This window comes from Camelus ferus, chromosome 5 (assembly GCF_009834535.1).
Source record: "Camelus ferus isolate YT-003-E chromosome 5, BCGSAC_Cfer_1.0, whole genome shotgun sequence".
In the NCBI taxonomy this organism is placed as follows: Eukaryota; Metazoa; Chordata; class Mammalia; order Artiodactyla; family Camelidae; genus Camelus; species Camelus ferus.
In genome coordinates this window covers 80,144,558-80,164,300 of record NC_045700.1, presented here as the reverse complement: position 1 = coordinate 80,164,300, position 19,743 = coordinate 80,144,558, and the positions used below count along the sequence as shown (strand labels likewise).

General features: G+C 53.8%; 1 protein-coding gene across 13 annotated transcripts in view; it reads left to right on the top strand.

Moving 5' to 3' along the window:
• Positions 1 to 19,743, top strand: part of TNS1 (tensin 1) — a 186,684-nt gene that overhangs the window by 124,109 nt on the left and 42,832 nt on the right. For 12 of the 13 annotated variants that reach the window (XR_004320092.1, XM_032480201.1, XM_032480203.1 and 9 more), the window contains one exon: positions 16,139 to 17,710. Coding sequence is in view for 12 of the 13 variants with exons in the window: in XM_032480201.1 (XP_032336092.1) it covers positions 16,139 to 17,710 (1,572 nt within the window). In the remaining variant the exon portion in view is untranslated. Of the gene's footprint in view, positions 1 to 16,138; positions 17,711 to 18,477; positions 18,541 to 19,743 lie in introns of all 13 variants that reach the window. The other variant, XM_032480197.1, reaches the window with a different exon arrangement.

The window sequence follows — 19,743 nt, the reverse complement described above, 5'->3', positions numbered from 1 at the left end:
GTGCAAAGGTCCTGAGGCTGGAGCCCACCTGAGATGTTTGGGAAGCAGCCAAGGGGCCAGTGTGATTGCAGCTGATGGTTGTAATAGGAGATGAGGTCAGATGAGATGGGGACCAGATCATTTAGGGTATAGTGGCCACTGTAAAGATTTGGCTTGTACGTGAGCTGTTTCACCTAATGCTATAGTATGATGATCTTTTCATAATAGCATATAAAAAGCCTTCTCATTTTTTCAGCTGCATAATATTCCACTGCATATAGGTACTGTGTTTTATTTAACTAGTATTTTTTTTAACTGTATTTAAGTAGCATGAACATCTGTGTTGTTTTCAATCTTCTGCTGTTTTCAGAAATGCTGCAGTGAGTAGCCTTTTCACTTGTACGTAATACAGTTTCATTTGTGCAAGTCTGTCTGTAGGACCAATTTCTAGAAGTGGAATTGCTGGATGGAAGAATATATGCATATATAATTTTGATAATGCCAAATTGGCCTCCATAAGCATTGAATTAATTGGCACTCCCAGACAGCAGTTTGGTTAGGGACTAGAAGGAAAATCTACCTCTCCCTTCTGTATACACCCTCCATGAGTCTATTAGGTACCCATTATGTCCTTTACTCCTCATCATCCTCCTGTGAACTGAATATCCTTGTTCCTATTTCACAGATGAGGAAACAGGCACAGAGAGGTTAAGTAGCCTCTCAGTGTTTACACAGCCAGGTAGATGTAGAGCTGGGATTCTGACATCCACTGTTTCTCACCATAGCTTCATGAGGGCAGAAGTCTGAGGCACCCTGCCTCCTGTCCCTCTGCTACCCCGCCTCACCCCAGTGGGCACGTGAACCTAGCACTACTGTGCTGGCATCCTGGAGACCCTTGCAGGCCAGTGGCATGATGGGAAGAGGCCAGCCCGAGGGGCCTGGAATCACCCTAGCTGAACTGGCTAACCCTGACTTCCCCTTCTGTCCCCTCCCATCATCGGCCCCATTGGTGAGACCTGGGAGGCTGTGATCTAGCTAATTCTGCTCTGGGGGGCGGGGGGAGCTCCCTGCCGCCTTCTGCTGGGTCAGCTCACTCCGGAGTCTGGGTTTCGGCGTTTCACTGATGAAAATAAATCTACCTCTTTATTGCCCTGCATGGCCCTTGGAACCTCTGCAGCCTGGTGTGTATTTCCAGACTTCCTGTAAGTCACCATTTCTGTCCTATCCCCCAGGGGCTCTGTGTCTGCTGCAGAAATAGCCTTGGACCAGTTTGGAGCCTGGAGCCACCCAGGCAAGACCAAGTAGGTGAGGAGAGTCAGGCCCAAAGAATTCAAGAGCTCTGAGACCCTGACAGTGCCTGGTTGAGCATCTTCTCTGAGTTGGATCCTTGAGCATCTAGAGTTGGCTAGGAGTTCAGGGATGACCCGGCTGTACTCTCCCACTGCACAGAGGAGTAAACTGAGACCCATCCAAGCTCACTCCGTAGTCCTCTGGCCCTTTGACTCCCAGTTTACTGTTGCTACCAGACAACACTTTCTCTGGATCTCTTTATTGTGCAGTGGTCAGTTAGGGGTTGGGAGGCAGAGCTGGGAGAGAGTGGGTTTTAGCTTCAGCAGGTGGGGTGGAGGTCTGTCCTCAGGAGAGCCGTCTTGCCTTTGAGGGATGTGAGAAAGGGGAGCTGGTGGCAAGACTGGGTTTTGTTGAGGTTCAGGTGAATCCTCCACCCACGCATCTATCAGATCAGGGGAGTGACAGCTTCTAGGGAGCGAGAAGGCATCTTGTAGGGAGCTCTGACAAAGCCGCAGCAGGTTCTGTGTGCAGAGGGGACTCGTGAGCCTTGCCACACTCCCCTTTCTCCTGCCTCTCCCTTTCTCTGCTGAAGCATTATTTGCACGTGAAAGACTCTCCTGCAGGGGTGGAGGTGCCCTGCTCCAGATGTCGGACCTGCTTGCCTTCCCTCCCACCCTCCAGGGCCAGGGCCTGGTCCACCCCAAGCCGGCTTATTCAGGCTGCAGGCGGGCTCCCTGGTTCTGGGAAGCAGTGCAGAGCTGTCGGTGGGTGGGGGCCGGGAGCGGCTGACTGCCTTTCTCATCTGGGACCATGTCTTTACATCCTTACAGCCAGTCAATGCCCCTTGTGTTGTTTTGATTGCTTAAAAAACTGTTAGCAGCAAAGTGTTCTTTGATGTTTGTTCTTCGATGTTTGTTCTCCTTCTCTAGGGGCAGTGAGATCAGATTTTGATATGAAAGCTCAAAGCTTCTCAGATCATTCCTTTTTCCTTCCTCCATCCCCCTCTGTCTGTATACTGCTTGAGAAACTTCGAGAACCAGGCAGGAACTCTTCATGCAACACAAGGATAGAAAGAGGGCTGGTGGTGGTGCCCTGGCTCCTATCTCCTGTCCAGGCTTGTACCCCATGGTGCTGTAGCTTCTGTGGGTAAGAAGGGTCACTTCCAGCTTGTCCTTCTGCAGCAGGGCCTTCCTGCTTCTGGCTCACATCTCCTCACTTGTGTGAGCTTGTCTACAAGTGCCTGGGAGAACCCCACGGAGGGGCCTACAAGAGCCTCCTTCTACCCATGCACACAGAGGGACACATTTGGGAGAGGAAGCAGAGACCTACCCAGATCCTCCACCCATCCCCGTTCCATACCCACTCAAACACAGAACCACAGAGAGCCCTCTGCACACAACCACCGCTCGTGCATAGGAGCCCACCCCACTGTACATCCCCATAGCAGTGAGGTGAGGGGAGCTGTCATGTAAAACACGGCAAGCCTGGTAATCAGTACTTCAGTGTGGTTCTTGATGGACTTGTTGAGTACCATTGACATGCGATAGACCCTAAGTGCAGAGATGGGCTCATTATGAACCAGCTCTGAGGCAGTTCCCTATGAGTTTACAGAAATGCTTTGAGCCCTGGCAACATCATTAGGATAAATGCTTAAAATTCCCGGGGACCACTTTGGTGGGACAGCACCCACTTGGATGGTGGGGTTTGGGCCAGTTGTGATTTAATCATCTCTCTCCACTCCCTTCATCCTGCTGGATCCTCCAAGCTCTCATCCTCTGCCCTGTCCCTCTCCTTCCTCCTTCCTCTCGGGGAAGTAGAAAGAACTTGAACGTAAGAGTCAGATTGGCAGTGTGATCTTGAACAAGCCACAGCCTCTAAGCTCCAGCCTCTTTACCAGGAAGATGGTTGCCCTACTTTGAAGGACAACGTGGAAGCAAGCGAGAGAACATCCATTAATGTGCAGGCACATAGTTAAAATGCGCCCACCCAGTTCTGTTGTGCTATCTCATCCTTCCTGCCTCCCCAAGCCCCAGGAACGTCCTTCCTCACTCTCCTGCCATCCCTCCCAAGTGAGGACTGCTACCGAGATGATGTCCATGTCCCGGAGGCAATCCGAGTGGGGAGAGGCGGGAGGGAGGTGAGTGGATACACCCAGACCCTTGTCCAACTCAGCCGTCTGCCTGGGAGTTGACGATTCCCTTCCTGCGTAATCCTCTGGCACTGAGCCTTCTGCCCTACTCTTGGGGAACCCGTTCCTGAGCCTGGCCCTGTCCGCTGCCGTCCTGAGGGGAGTGAAAATTCCGGAAGGCTGGGGCCATGCCAGGGCTGCCCAGAGCCTGCCCGCCCTGGGCTCTGGGTCGCCTGCCTTCTCTATGCTCTGGCCTGGAAGACAGGGAGGAGGTCCTGTGGGAGTTTGTGACTTGTTCCTATGCCACACCCTGAGCCGCACCCCACCCAGACAGCCGCCTTTCCCTGGGGTCCTCCCTCTCCCCTGAGACCTTCACATCTCGATGCTTGAGACACCCGGGCCTCTCTCCTCCTCCTTGTGTTCTGCTTAGAATCAGAAGCTTTAGAGTTCAAAGCTTATCTTGCTTTTCTCTCTCATTTTACCACTTCGGAGATGGAAGCCTAGGAAAAGGAAATGACTTGGACAAGGTCAAGTGTTGAGTTAGCGGCTTGGCTGGGATTGGGACCCAGGACTCCTTAATTGGGCCCCACCTCTGTCTCTCACATCCCAAACTCCCTCTGCCCTCAGTCTGGCTCAGGGCTTCTAGGCTGGGGCACCGCTGACATTGGACGCAAGCCTAGTGTGGGGGCGGTCCTGTGTGTTACAGGATGTCTAGCCGCATCTCCACCCACTGGATGCCAACAGCATTTCTTCTACAAATGACAACCCCACATATTTCCAGACATTGTCGCATGTTCCCTGGGATGCCCCATGCCCTAGGGGAGGACCGCTGGTCTAGCTATCCCTTCAGCCCCTTGTCTCTGGGACTTCACTTCTCCCATTTGTAGGATGTGAAGTAGCCCTTCACTAGGGACACTCTTTTCTGCTTCCTGCTTCTGTTCTAGGACTGGGCTGCTTGGAAACCAAAACACTCAGCCATTTTGTTCCTTAAGAGAAAGAGCAAAAACCCAGGTCTGGAAAGATGCCATCCCTCCCTCCTTCCGGTCTTTGGTGTTGAAGCCATCTCTGGAGATGGGAGAGGCAGTGGCATTTTCAGGTACAATGTTGGCAATAACCGATGTTGGGACAGTCCCAGTGTTTGTTAATTGAACATCACATCCTCAGCTGTTTCGTGAGACTCTTCTCTTTGCTGGACACTCGATGCCACGATTTTTGAGCAGAGAAAGGACAGGTCCTGAAGCTTAAGCAATGAGCGTGCTTCGTCTGGGCCCAGTGAGATAGGGTCACCCAGGAGCTGTTCAGGGCGGGGTTGGGTAGGGAGGGAGGAGGAGAGGCAGATACTGTAGTGGTGGGGGTTGTATATGTGTGGCCGCCTCATTTAGAGCACCTGTGCGTGCTGTGCTGCGTGCTTTACGCATATTACATCGGTCTTCGCCGTGCCCTCGGAGATACCCATTGTACAGATAAAGAAACTGAAGTTCAAAAAAATTAAGTAATTGGCCTAGGGTTGCTCTAAGCTAGTAAATAGTAGTGTCTGGATTTAAACCAGTGTCTGCTTGAACTCTATGCCCATGTTCTTAGCCTCCGTGTTCCTGGCAGATGCTGAAGTGACATGCGTCACAAGGGCTGGGTACAACTTCAGGTTGCATTATTAAAGGTATGGTTTCCAGAAACTGGGAGATGTTAGTCCTGTGGTGCTCCTCATAGGTCAAAGAGCCCACATGGTTGTCCCTTGCTTCAGAATGATAAAAACTACTGGTAGCAAGTGCTCAGGTGGTGAAGAGAAGCGAAGGGAAGGTATGGTATGGCGGGCTCAGGGACTTCCGGTCCTGGGGTTGGGGGGGGATTGCCTGTCAGAGAGACTCAGGAGGACAGTGTGCACCACGTTCAGGGTCTGAAGAGCTCTCATGTGGCAGAGCTTCGGCTTGTCTGAGCCACCCCATTGGGCACAACAAGAATAGTCAGTAGAAAAGGAAGGGAGCTAAAATCTACCTCTAATGATGAAATGGGCCTTTGGGGGGACAGTAAGATCCCTATAGCAGGAAACAGGTAAGTACAGCCAGGACTTTTTAATTGTTTTGCCAAACCTGGCTGCCTAGTATTCTCAACTGGAGTGTATTTTACAATTCAGATTCCTGGGCCCCACCCTTCACAGTTTGGCCTCTGGAGGTCAGGGGTGGAGCCAGGGGATCAGGGCTTTTATAAAACTCCCCAGAGGCTTCTGGTGCAGCCAGTCCCTGGGTGGAAGCAGAAAACTGCAGGACCGGGATGCTACTTACAGGGACTGCCGCGTGGTAGTGTTTCCAAAGTATGGCACGTGGGCCAGACTGGTAATTATATATGCAGTGATTTTAGGGGTATTTATTTTAATGCACATTAAAAAAAAAGTATAGAGCTTTCACACCAAATCTGTGATATCATGGATATTGATGCTTGGAGCTACTTGATGTTAAGTTTATTTTAAGAATTTTACAAAATTTATAAAAATAAATTGATGGGGTTCCTATGTGCAGATAAACATGAAGGTTGTATGCAAATAAAATCTAGGTTAACACTGTCTTAGATGAACAGGCAAGTGGCTGGACTGGTTGACCTTAACCCTTTTAAGAACCTGTGGTTTGTTGGTTCGTTCTAGAAGGCTCCATGGAGGTAGGAGGGTAATTACAGTAGTTTGTCCAAATTGTGGTCTTACAACAATCCTGCACTGGGAGAATCGGAAGCCCTCCTGCGCCCAGTTTGGAGTCTGAGGCGTGAAAACTCTCTTCTCCCTTCCCCATTCTTACTGGTTTCTGTGAAGTCTTTGACACTGGTCTGGGGGCCTCCCCCATCTCATCAGTTACGATAGAGCAGGGTCCAGAGTACAGGGCAGCACACTTGTTCTTCCTCTCATTTTCCTCCTTTACTCTCAGAGAGAAGCAGCCGGTGATGCTGGCAGCGGGGAGGGGGCTGGGGGTGAGGTGTCTGCTCCCAAGAGGGAGAAGTAGGTGGCCTGCACCTGGCATGCCTCTCCCTCCCAAGCCTGCAGTGGCACCCCTGGCTGTGAGGGGTCTGGGCATCAGAGTGGGGTGGCTGCAGAAGCACTTTGGGGTTGCAGACTAATTGGGGCCCTGGTGGGGAGACCCAGGCCATGAAGCCCCCGCTGGCCTGGATGCAAACCCCAGGCTGTCTCCTACCACCTATGGGTGTTGGGTTGGGACATTCAATCAAAGTACAAGTATAAGATGGAATTTGGTGTCTTGCTGGCACTTTTTAGGGCACACGAGGGGAATGGTGGGGACTTTTGGGGCAGCTCATGTGGCTTTTGGCTTAGCAAGCCCTTTCAGACCTGGGTGTTTGGGGATGAGAGTGGCTGTCACTGACACTGAAAAGTTACTCTCTCTGCCATTCATGATTGCCACAGATGGGAACAAGCTGAATACCAATAGCCAGTCAACTGGAGGCTTCTCAGGTGGCCTGGTGGATCAGTATCCTGGGCCAGGCACCTACTGGCCTTCCCACTGGGCCAGAATCTAAAGCTTTGCACTGAGAATCTCGCTTTGGGGCTCCTGTCCCTCTTCCAGCAGCCTGCTTACCCAAATACCCCAGTCCGTCTACTCAGGCTCTCTGGTCACCTCTGAGAAACACAGGGACTTGGGTTTTTTCCCCCTTTTATAAGCCAGGGAAGTGTCTTGGCTCTTAGACTCTGTCCTGTGAGGGGGAAGGACGGGGAGAGAGAGGGAAAAAAAAGATTTCCACCTTATTGTTCAGCAGCTGGAAAATTGTTGTCATCTGTTCTGCCTTTCATTTGCTGAGAATGGGAAAAAAATGTGGAAAAGTTAGGGGAAATAAATCTCAGTACCCTCAGAGGAACTCTCACCCTTCCCTCTTTCTCCCTCACATCCTAGCCGCTTTGCTCCCATTTCTTGTCTGGTCCTGGGGCCATGATGCGTTTGGGGCCTGGGCTGGGCAAGGGCTGTTCTGAGGCTGTGCTGGGCTGCTCTGGGATGGGACTGGGCTGGGGCCGTTGCTGGGCTGGGATTGAGGTGGGGCTGCAACTGGGTTGGTGCTGGGGCTGGAGCTGGGCTGGGCTGGCCACTTCTCACTCCATGTGGAGGGCTTGGGAAGCCACTGTGATGTCATTCGAGAACTGCATAGCTACAGGATGATAAGTGAAGCCCTGGGGACCCAGCTGGCTGAAATTACAGACAGAGTTTTATCCCACTGGCTTCCTACAAGCCAGAGTGAAGCAGCGCTAGCAGAGCCGAGAGGGGGAGAGAGCGAGTGAGCGAGAGCCGGAGGGAGGGAGCGGTGTGTGTGTGTGTGTGTGTGTGTGTGTGTGTGTGTGTGTGTGTGTGTGTTTGTGGTGCACGGGCAGGCAGGAGGCACTTGCTCCTCCCACCCCTGACAGTCCGAGGGAGCCCGGGTAGGACACAGACAGCACTGGGAGCTGCAGCCATGGAGAAATTATTTGAAACTTGAGGCACAAAGAGCAGAGAGCAAATCAGAGTGCTCCTTTTCCCTTCCGTTGCTCCCTCTCCGTCCAGAGGGTAAGTGTCTGCTGTGTCTGCCGGGCAGCTGTCTCTCCCGTGTGTGTCCTTGTGGGGCTCTCTGCTGGACCTGGGGAGAGGGTGGTGGGCAGCTTCTGTGCCTGGGGCCTGGGTTCTGGGGTGGGCCTGGACCTGGGAAGGGCGTAGGGCTGTGGGGGGCCATGGCCCACCGTGCTTCCTTTAGAGGCGGATGGGGCTGACCTTACCACCTCCCTCCTGGACTCGCTGCCCTGTGTGAGAGCTGCCGCCTCAGGTCTGGATTTGGGAGGTGTTGGAAGGGGGCAGTGTGTCTCAGTTACCTCACTTGTTTAGGGGTGAAAGTTCACGGTGGAAGAGAATGGGGTGAGCTGAGGGCTTGGTGGAGACATAGAATAGCTCCTGAAACATTCCCATTTATTCAGGATAGCACCCCCGTCAGTCATGTGGCCTGAAATCTGTGGCACCCCCAGTGCAGACCGTTCCCCTGCCGGCCTCCTGTGGGCTCCCATTTGTGGCTTCCTCCCAACTTTGGCAGGGTCCTTGGCGACTCGGCCGGCCCCCTTGCCAGGGATCTCTGAGTGTCCAGGCGGGCGCCCTGGTCTGGCAGAGAAGGCCTTCGGTTGTTGTGGGCCCAGGAGCTATTTTTACCTTCCCGAGTGTGCCTGTGATATCTGCTGCCCGGATAGGCCGATGGCTGGAGTGGGAGGGCCGGGCTCTGGCTATAGTGCCTGGCGTGGGAGCTGAAGGCCAGGCTGGAGGCTGGCCCTGCAAGTTCACATTTGTCTCACCAGCGTGGGCTGGCCTGTGCCTGGGCAGGTCAGTCACTCTCCAGGCACTGGTCCCCTGGGTCTGAGATAAAGGTCACAGGCAGGTTTTCTGTCCCTACTCCCTCTCTCTGGGGGAAGTCAAGTGAGAGGATATCTGTGTAAAGTGTGTGGGTCCTTCCTGAGGAGGGCCTGGGGACACATCTGTCACCTTCACTTGCCCAAGCCCTCTGTATTATGTTGTGAGGTTCTTGGTGCAGCCGCAGTTGGAGAGTCCCCCCGCCCCCCAGGCTACTCCAGCCATCTTCACCTTGAAGCAGCCATCAGGGGAAGAGCGCTGAACTTGGAGGCAGGGAGCCGAGTCTGTGCCCTCCGTGCTGGGTGACCTTGGAGCTTCCCAGGAGCCTGCAGAGCCTAACTGTCCTATAAAATGAGGGGTGGGTGGCAGATTAACTGATCCCTTAAGGCCCTGCAACTCCCCAAACCCCATTGCTTTTAAAAGGCTCTCTTGGCTCAGACTTGTTCTGCTGCCTCTGGGGGCTGCAAGCTGCAGGGGGGCAGGAGCCGCTGGTGGGAAGGGCTCTGTTTTCCATTTCTGTCTGAATGCTGACTTTATCCATCTTCAAGACCCATGGGCTGAAGTTCATTTGGACATTGGGTCCTGTGCCTCCCTCTTTCTTTCTTCCCTGAGCAGATTGATGGAGGTGGCCCAGGGAAGGTCCACAGAGGCAGGTTTTTGGGTGACACTGGTGAGGTCCCTTGTACGGGGGCAGAGCCACCTGTGAGAAGATTGATGGCAGCCCTGGGAGGATTCTCGTTGCCTTGGTCCATGCTCTGAAAATGCAGTGGGTGCCCTATGAGTGTTGCTGTACAGGGGGAAAGACAGGTGTCTCCTCGCCACATCTGGACTCATCCGTCCCCGTCAGCCGGGGCCTGAGCCTGTCACTGTAGCACCAGTGGACACTTCCAGGGTGGACCTAAGTTCCTCGGGCTGCACCTGTCACCGGCCCACTTTGCCTCTCAGAACCCGTGTGTCCTCTGTGTGGTTCCCTTTCAGAGACTCGGGGGCTTCTCTTCAGAGCCTAATTCTGCTGCTCCTCAGAGTCCCTGAGGAAGCCCATTCCCATCTGGAGAAGTTCCAGAACTCTCTGTGAGCTGTGTTGAACAAAGGGCTGCCTCAGGCCCTGGCGAGCTGTTTGTGGGGGAGAGGGAAGGGGGCGGTCAGCATGAGTGGAGGCCAGGACTATCACAGGCTGGGCCACAGGAGGTCCCTGCTGCCATTGCCAGGGTGTCTCAGGAGAACCGCTGACCATGCTTGAGCCATGGGGCTGAGGTCCCCACCGCCCTCTGCGTCCTCATCCCCTCCTCACACCACGCTGCTCCCCCAGGCAGGTTAGAGCTCAATGTGTTGCTCTGGGCTGGGCCCCTTCTCAGGCTCCTCCAGCTGGAAGGGTCCCCTTTCTTTGTGTTCCCCCATTTCTCTTGGATGGAGCCTGGTGTTCTCCACAGAAGTCTGCGTGACAGTGAGGGCCCCTTAGAAGCAGCACCTTAACTGTTAGATGCATATATCTTAATTTAAGAATCATATGTGGACTCTAGGGTGTCCATCACCCCCCTGAAATTATGTGCAAAATTTGTACGTGTGCATTTTGGAGGGAATTCATCAGATCCCTGAAGGGGTCCTGGGCTGAGAAAGTGAGTGTCCACTGGACTGGGTTGGAGCGTGGCTGAGGAGTCTGTGGGGGACACTTGGGGTATGCTGGCTCAGCCAATTTACAGGGACCTCCCTGGGGCCCAGCCTGTGCTGCTAACTCTGTAGAGTACCCCTCGCTCATGATATCTTGGCTGCAAGGTGTCTCTTCCCTTTGGGAGAAGCTTGGGGTCCACCTGCTTTTTCACTTCTCTGGGGAGCAGTGGAAGAAGAGCGTCTCAGTGCTGACAGGGCTAGTTCATGTCATGCAAGAAGCATTGAAGAAACCTTTAGTGTGCGCCAGGCCTTGCACTCTGTAGGGCCATCCTGAATCGCTATGTGAAGTTATGCACTGAACTCTAAGAGGCTCTGTTCACATAGACCACATGCGAACGGTCCTATCTGGGAACCAGGCACTGAGGGAGAGAGAGAAAGACATAAAGGCCTTTCCTCAAGGAGCTTAGTGGGGGAGGTAAACATGGACGTCAGTAGTGACCGTCCAGTGGGTGACTGGTGGTACAGTCACAGGAACCGGCCAGTGGGAGCATGAGAAAGGCCTATCTGAGTCTGGAGGACCGGAGAAAGGGCTTAGGCCAAGGGAGGCTTCCCAGAGAAGTTCACACTGAGCCTGAAGGAGGAGGAAGAGGTTCGCCAGGGAGGTTGGGAGCTGCCAGAGCAGGGTGAGGAAGGGTTTTTTAGGAGAGGGAACAGCATATAAATAGAGTGGGGGTGTTTGGAGTATTGAGGACAGTGAAGGTGAGGTTTCAAAAGGCAGGCGAGGGGTCAGGTGATAAAAGGTCTGGCACATCTGTCAAGAGGGGAGAGGGGCTGGGCTTTGCTCTGTAGGTGATGAGAGCTGTTGACATGGAGAGAGAAGAGTATGGCGTGTCTGGATGTGCCAGGCCCAGCTCACGATAGTCAGCTCCTGAATCCTATCACTCGGCAAACCGGCAAGTAAGCATTTGAATCTTGACTTGAGTGGCTTCGAGGCCAGGCTCTGCGTGGTTAAGTGGTTGACTCAAGTTGAGTTGGCCATTAAGACGGAGGCCGTCCTTCTGAGTGATAGGTGCATTTGGGGCAGGGGTGGGGTTGAAGGAGGCGCTTCTCCTCTGCCTCCTCTCCAGAACCACATCCCTCTGGCCTCCCTGGTACCCAGTCCCTTCCTCTGGCTTCCATGTGTTGCTTCTCAATAGCCCTAGCCCTACCCCAGCCCATGGCCAAAGGGTTAGCACACTCAGAACTTGCTCTCCTGGCTGCCTCTTGGCCTAGCCTCAGGACTTGTCAAAGCTCACCTACCTCCCCGACCAACACACATTTGACACCTCATTCCCATGTTTAAGGAGCTGAGACTCCCTCCCGGCCTGCTAGGGCCCCCAACTGCCTCCAAGCCGCCTGTGTCCAGGGTGGGCACAGTGCCTCTTCCTGTTGGCACTGCATTGATTTTCCTCCACGTTGGCTGTTGGTTGGTTATGACTGCTTCGGGTAATGTGTTCTAATGAATTGTTATTCTGCTGGATGTGGACCCAAAGGACTTTTTATCCTGAAGGGCCCCCATCCTGAAAACCTTGATAAATCATTTTCTGTGCACAACAGGCTTGTGATTGGATAGGGAGGGGTCTCCCCTCCCCTAGTCACTTTCTTGCAGTTGAGTAGGCTGACTCCCTTTATTCTTCCTGGTTGGCCTTTCTGGCCCGCCTTCTAAATAAATGGTATCTCCCCACTTGACATCAGTAAGAGAAGTGGAGGTCCTTAATCTCAGGGCTCAAAAGGCTGACCGTCAAGGTCAAGGTTTCTCAAGATGTTATCAAGAAGCCCCGAGAGCTAGCTAAAGTGCTGATCCTTGGCCCTACCCTTGACCTATGAGTGAAAACCTTTGGAGATAGGCCCTGGAATCTACATTTTTAACAACTCCGGGAGGAGATTCTTATGAACAACTAAATTAGAAGACAACTGCGCTAAACCCTTTAGCACCTTAGCATCCCATGTTTATTTCCTTGGTTCCTTTGAAGTATGTGAGACGGATGTGTGCTGGCCTGTGTGTGCTTCCAGCCCCAGGGGCACCTCCGCAGTTCACTGGCGGGAGCCTGGGGAGCAGAGAGTAGGGAGGAGGTCCGCATCCAAGTCAGCTGGGGATTTTCCTCAGAGCTTTCCAGAAGCATGACACGTACATCTGGATTACGGCCGCTGTGGAATAAGGGCCCCTTGGTGCAGTCGAGCTGAGTGTTGAGGGTGGAGTCCAGGGCTTGGAGCAGCTGCTGGGAAGAGCGGGGAGACATAGTCAGACAAAGCAATCAGAGCCTTGAAGAGACTGCGGACTTCACTTCCTGAGAGAAACAGGCACAGTGTCCAGCCTGGCCCGGGCTGGGGGCCTGGGAGCTCGCCCCGCTGGCCGCGGTACCTTGTGTTTCCCTTACAGTTTGTCCTTCTGCTCCACTGTCACCCATTCCAGCACCCACGGCCCCATCCAGGCAGGTCCCTTCCTCTATCCCCTGCCCCTTCCCACTGGGTGTCCAACATCCTCTCACCTGTGATGGTTTTACCTGAAATGGCCTTGCCCATTGAGGCTGCTGGACTTTGTGATGGATCTAGTGGTCCTTTAGCTTAAGAGTCCTAAAGTCATCTTCCCTCACCCCTCCAAGTCCCCACTCCTTCTACCCACCTCTATTTCACTCCTCCTCTTTGCTCTGCCTGCCTCTCTTTTTTGTCCTTCCTGCCTTAATAGATTGAAACCAACATGGTGTTCCGGCTTCTTGTGGTCCTGGTAAATAGCTCTTAATGTGACCGTGGTCGATGGGGAGACAGGGGTGACGAGCGTGTTGCACAGTGTGGGGGACACAGGCACGTACCCTCATCTCTGATGGGAGTGGCAGGTGTATGTGCCCCACATGTCATGCGTGTGCTGGGGTTTCAGCAGAGCCCTCGCAGGGGCTAGACAGACCTGGGACAGGTGTGGATGTCCTCAGTTTCTCCTCTTGATATGAAAAGGAAGATGACCCAATGAAGGTGCAGAACAGCCTGGAGTGTGCTGCCAGCTCTGGGCGTCGGAGCAGCTGGCCCCTCCTTTGAGGACAGAAATAGATATTTCCATTTGTACTTAGCAAATAGAATTTAATGAAACAGTTTACACTTTTGATTTTCTTATCAAGCCTTCGTGGCCTGGCAGTTGTAATTCCTGATGCTGTTGCTGCAAACAGTAGCCCACGTAGGAGTAAATGACGTGGCAGAGTAAGTTTAGTATTGACATTTTCAAAATTAGTGAAGAGTGGGTCGCGGCCAGAAGGGCTCAGGTGTCAGGTGGTATGAATTCTCCCTCCTTGCCTCAGGAGGTGCTTTCTTAGCTCTTTTGCCAAAAGCTCTTCTTTTGTGAACCCTAGTGGGTCTGCTTTCTCCTGGCAGGAAGGAACACTCTCAGGTTTGCACTTGTTTGCGCCCAGGGGTTCTCACTGCCTTCTGGGTGTAAGTGAGACCACTGGAAACTCCACCCTTTGCTGCTCCCCCACTTCCTAGACCATGTGTGCATGTTCTTGGGAGGTTAGGGGGTTCAGGGTGTGGAGGAGATAATGGTTTGGGCTGCAGGGTGGGGCCAGGGCCCAGGAAGGGGCCCGCTTTCTCTGGGGCCAGCAGCTTTCCAGGCACAGTGAGAAGGAAAGACATCTCTTCAGACTCCCATTAACTGTTGTCAAGGGCCCATCCTCGCAGGAGCCACCCCCTAAAATCTGGGTGGATGAGACCCTCCTGAATGCAACACTTTTCTCCTCTGAAAACAGCCAGCTGGGGTCTCTTTTGTGTGTGTAGTACGGAACCCATTTCTTTGGAGGGACGCTGCGTGAGAGGCAGCCTCTCGTCTGACATTTCGGCCCCTTTAGGAATGATGCCAGGCGAGTTGGGAGAGGCAGCCATGTGTGCAACTGCATTTTAGTAGCCTTTAGGGGTCCGGGCACAAGGGGCAGGCTGTTGGAGAATCTGGCCTTTCTCAGCTGAAAGCCCTTTCCAGTTCAGACCAGCGCCATCCCTGTGAGCTGTGGGCTGCGGCAATACTCTGGCCCAGTGTCACTTGGGGCCTGCTGCTGGCTGAGGTCCCAAAGCCCCAGGGAAAACTGGGGGCAGAGAGATGGTTATGGAGAGTTAAGGGAATGGGCAGAGCATCCAGCCCCTGGGGGGTTTGTGTGGACAATGTGCCTTGTCGGGCGTCTCGATGCTAGCTCTCGGGTGACGTCAGCTGGTTGGCCTGTGGTTTGTGTGTGTGTATGTTGATCAGGATGTTCCTGTTTTGTGGTTGTCTGATCACTTGTTTTTGGCCGTGAGCTTCTGTATGAGTGTTTATTTTTAGCAGCTGCCACTTCTGGCCTGAGGGCTGATCCTTGGGCATGGTAGGAGCTTGTATTTTCTGAAATGTTTGTGGCTTTAAACTTAAGTATTTATTTTGGGGTATTGCTGCTTTTTACTGTGTTTATTGTAGTGTGTGTGTGTGTGTGTGTGTGTGTGTGTGAGTGATATGAGAGATAGGGTAGAATAATACAAATTGTGTGATCTTTAAATTTCTGATTTAGTTCTGATCTTAAATTAGTTCTGATTTAAATTTAGTTTTATTTTAATTATGTTTTAAATTGGTTGTGTTTTTAAATCCCAGCGTTACCCAGGTACTGTGTGTCTACAAATAAATGGTTTCACCTCTCAGAGTCTCAATTTCTCCTTCTTTAAGATAGGCATAACACCTCTGACTCACAGGATTAGAAATAATGTACGTGTGAGTGGAGCAAAGTGCTTGGCATAGAATAGGTGTTGACTGCACGTTAGCTATTAATACTGGTCTTTGTATATTTGTGTCCACGCCCACTCTTTCTGACTGGGGGTGCCTGTCTGGTGTACCCCCTGAGTGCACGTGTCTGGGTGTTTGATTTGGGCGATTTCTGGGTGGAGCGTGTTTCTCTGGATGTCTTTGTGTCTGGTTTTCTGCGTGAGTGTGTGTGTGACTGTTGGTGTCTGGGCTGGAGTTTGTGCCGTATTTGGGAGGGGGCTTGCTTTTCTTGCCAACTGGGGCCTGCCTTGGAGTGAGGGGAGGGGAGGTGTGTGCGTGTGTGTGTGTGTGTGTGTGTGTGTGTGTGATGGCTGGAAACTGGGCTGCTGACTGTACAGGGTGTGAAATCACCGAGTTCCTCTGGGCGGGGAAGTTCTTCGTTCCTGAGTCAGCCCTTTGGCCTCCAGCCACCCAGCGCTCACTTTTTCCTTCCAGAGAAAGTATTGCTCATGGGGTCCCCCAGAGCTGTCTGCAGACAAATGACCCGGGGGACACCTCTCCCTGATGCAAACTCTACTTTTATGTTCTCCATCCCTAAGATGCTCACTCCACCTCTGGTCCCTGTATCTCCTTTTCAGACCCCTACGGGCCCCAGAATTCAGAGGAAAGTGTGTCCCCTTTAACAAGGGGCCTCCTGGCTTTACTGAACCCCACGTTGGCCCAGCACCTCCAGGTCCTTGGGAAGCTAGTTACGTACCAGAGCCAGGCTTTGGGCTGGGGCACTGTGCCCCCAGGACCCCTGCCCAATCTTGGGCTCCACTGCCTGGCCCTGATGCCGGGTGTTGGGAAGGGCAAGAGCCTGGGGAAGGGATCCTCCTGTCCTTTTGCTTTTCTGGCCCTCCTCAGGTCTGTCTTGGAGTGCTAAGGATGTTTTGGGATCCAAGGAAGGGAAGCTTTCAGCTGCTTTCTTTGGGAGAATAGAAGATGTCCCATCTCCCACTGACATCTGCTATCTCTATCTCCCTTCCTGGCCCTCTCTTGTAGAGGTTGTGGGCCACACCCAGGGACCCCTGGATGGGAGCCTGTACGCCAAGGTGAAGAAGAAGGACTCACTGCACGGCAGCACTGGGGCTGTCAACGCTGCGCGTCCTGCCCTTTCGGCCACCCCCAACCACGTGGAGCACACCCTCTCTGTGAGCAGTGACTCCGGCAACTCCACGGCCTCCACCAAGACAGACAAGACCGATGAGCCTGTCCCGGGCCCCTCTGCTGCCCCTGCTGCCCTGAGTCCCGAGGAGAAGCGTGAGCTGGACCGCCTGCTCAGTGGCTTTGGCTTGGAGCGAGAGAAGCAAGGCACCATGTACCACACCCAGCATCTCCTGTCCCGCCCAGTGGGGGGCCCTGCTGCGCCCTCCTCTGGCCGCCACGTTGTCCCCGCCCAGGTTCACGTCAACGGCGGGGCCTTGGCATCCGAGCGGGAGACAGACATCCTGGATGATGAGCTGCCTAACCAGGATGGGCACAGCGTGGGCAGCATGGGCACACTGTCCTCCCTGGATGGGGTCACCAACACCAGTGAGGGGGGCTACCCAGAGGCCCTGTCTCCACTGACCAATGGTCTGGACAAGCCCTACCCTGTGGAAACTATGGTCAATGGCGGGGGCTACCCCTATGAGTCTGCCAGCCGGGCAGTGTCTGCCCAGGCTGGCCACGTGGCCCCCATGCGGCCCTCCTACTCTGCACAGGAGGGTTTAGCTGGCTACCAGCGGGAGGGGCCCCAGCCAGCCTGGCCACAGTCAGTGACCACCTCCCACTATGGCCATGATCCTAGCAGCATGTTCCGCTCTCAGTCCTTTCCAGAAACCGAGCCCCAGCTGCCCCCAGCTCCAGCCCGTGGCGGGAGCAGCCGGGAGGCTGTTCAGAGGGGCCTGAATTCCTGGCAGCAGCAGCAGCAGCAGCAGCAGCCTCGCCCACCTCCTCGCCAGCAAGAAAGAGCCCACTTGGAGGGTCTTGGGCTCAGCAGACCTAGCCCCCAGCCACTGGCAGAGCCCCCCATGCCTGGCCTCCCTGAGTTCCCACGGGCAGCCTCCCAGCAGGAGATCGAGCAGTCCATCGAAGCCCTCAACATGCTGATGCTGGATCTGGAGCCAGCCACGGCGGCTGCCCCCCTGCACAAGTCCCAGAGTGTCCCTGGGGCCTGGCCAGGGGCTTCCCCTCTCTCCTCCCAGCCCCTCTCTGGCTCCTCCTGCCAGTCCCATCCACTGACCCAGTCCAGATCTGGCTATATCCCCAGTGGGCATTCCTTGGGAACCACTGAGCCGGCCCTCCGGTCCTCCCTGGAGTCTGTCCCTCCTGGCAGGCCTTACTCACCTTATGATTATCAGCCATGTCCAGCTGGGCCCACTCAGACTTACCATCCAAAGAGCCTAGCCTCCTCCTCGTCTGCTCTCCTTCCAACCACCCAGAGTGCACCAGGGCCTCAGCAACCTCTGGCCTCTCTTCCTGGCTTCACCGCTCAGCCTCAGCTCCCACCAAAGGAGATGACTTCAGACCCATCACGAACTCCAGAGGAGGAGCCATTGAACCTGGAGGGGCTGGTGGCCCACCGGGTAGCAGGTAAGAGCCTTGGGGACCATCAGTGCTTGCTGTCCCCTCCTGACTTCCTCTACACCTTCCCTCTTCGGTCTTGGTTGGTTTTGCTGGGGGAAATGCAGGCACAGTCATCATGCCTCAGTGGGCGCTGCTTTGGCCCGAGGAAGAGGCTGTCAGGAGCCCACGTGCCAGCCATCCCTTCCTGCATTCATTGTCTGTTAGGCTCTAAGACAGGTATTGAGAATCAAAGATCAGTGTCTTTCAAGAGCTTTCAGTCTAGTGAGGGAACAGGTACACAGACAGATAATCCTAACAGTGCAGTGTGTGCTACAACAGAGGTGGGGAGCAAAGCCCCAGAGCCTGGGAAAGCAAGGCTTGCCCCCTAGGGCAATCTGCAGGTGTTGACTCTGGGGTTGGAGAACAGATTTCCTATCAGAGAATGAGCTTATCTTTGTGGAGAGAGGAGAGAGAGTGGGGCAACCAGTCGAGCTTACTGGGGAGATAAATGCAAGAAACAATGGCATGCCCAGGGCCATGCTGGGAGGGGCAGGAAGTCTCCCTTCCTTCCCTCTGGCCTGAGCTGATGACCATTCCGTGGGGCAGCCAAACTGGGCGGGAAATCCTATGAGTTGGTTTTGTGGTTGACGTGAAGTCCAGCCATGGGTGAACCAGAGCCTGGGGCAAAGGGGACCTTGTACCAAGCCCCTCCGCTGACAGGGTGGTGCGAGGCCGGGATGCAGAAGAGGAGCTGGGCAGCTGACTCTGCCATCTGTCCCTTTTCCTAAATTTAGGGGAAGCTGAGTCACCATGCCAGCTGCAGAGAGGAAGGGAGACACCCTCCCTGGAGATGGATGGTGGGTTTGGAGAAGTAGCTGGGGCCAGGCCTGTTGGCTAGTGGGCTGGGTCTAGGATCTGGTGTGGGGGCATGGACACCCAGCTCCTATGCTTCGGAGCAGAGCACAGTCCCCAGTTCAACTATTGGTAACTTGAAATTGGCCATAATGAAGTATTCACATTATGGAAATTGGCAGTCAGGGCTTCACCTGCTCTGGAGAGTTGGTCTAGCAGCACATCATTGCTTTTACCTGAGTCAAACCACAAGATGAGCAGCTCTATAACCCCGGGGTGAAATGCTCCATGGGGTGGTCCCCTTGGGGCTCCGTCTACTTTTGTCCACATCTGGGCCCCTGTGATACAGAACCCCGGGCTTGTGGGCAGAAACCATTTTCTCCTGGTTTTGTTGAAGGGAGAGGAATGGGTCCTCTCAGTATTTTACAGGGTTGAGGTGTTAGCCTGAGGAATAGTGATACTCTGGTCTAATGACCCAAGGGACTCTTCTCTGCGGGAGAAGGATGAATTTCCTCCCCGTCCCAGAACCCTTCTGTAAAGCCACACTTTAATGGCCCCATAAGGATGTCCCTCTTGTAGCAGCTCTCCCCTCAGCCTTTTCTCTCCTATCAGCTTCTGAGATCTTGACTGTCAACCTCCATATCCTGTAACTGCCCAGATTTTGGCTGCCAAGAAGTCACAGGGAGGGAAGGATATCGTTGGCACAGTATGTCTGTCCCCCAACCCCACTGTCATCTCCTCCACCAGCTGTAAGTGACTTAATCAGGGGAAGGGGTAAGATGTGTATAGGGGACAGTTACATTTGGTCCCCAGGGCCACAAAGGGCCCCTTTGGTCCATGCCCTGTCATGAACAGTATTTCTTATGTCAGCAGTTCTTCTTTGCACACCTTCCTCAGGAGCCCTTCAGGGTATCTGCAGTGCTTGTCTAGATAGAGATGCACCAACAGGATCAATTTGTAGAACAATCTGGGGCCAAGGGATAGACTTTCAGCACTGCCTTTTCCTTCTCATTCTATATTCTTCTACTAGAAGCTGGAACATAAGCTTCAACATGAGTAACCCAGGAAGCTCAGATCTGAGGGAGAACCTCTGTATGGCCATGGATGTGATCTGGTTTCTTCTGGCCTTTCTCCCTCGGGTCTGCCTTTTCTTCCTTGGCTGTCCTCCATACCTCGGTGCTATGTCCCTGGTTCATTCCACTTTGATC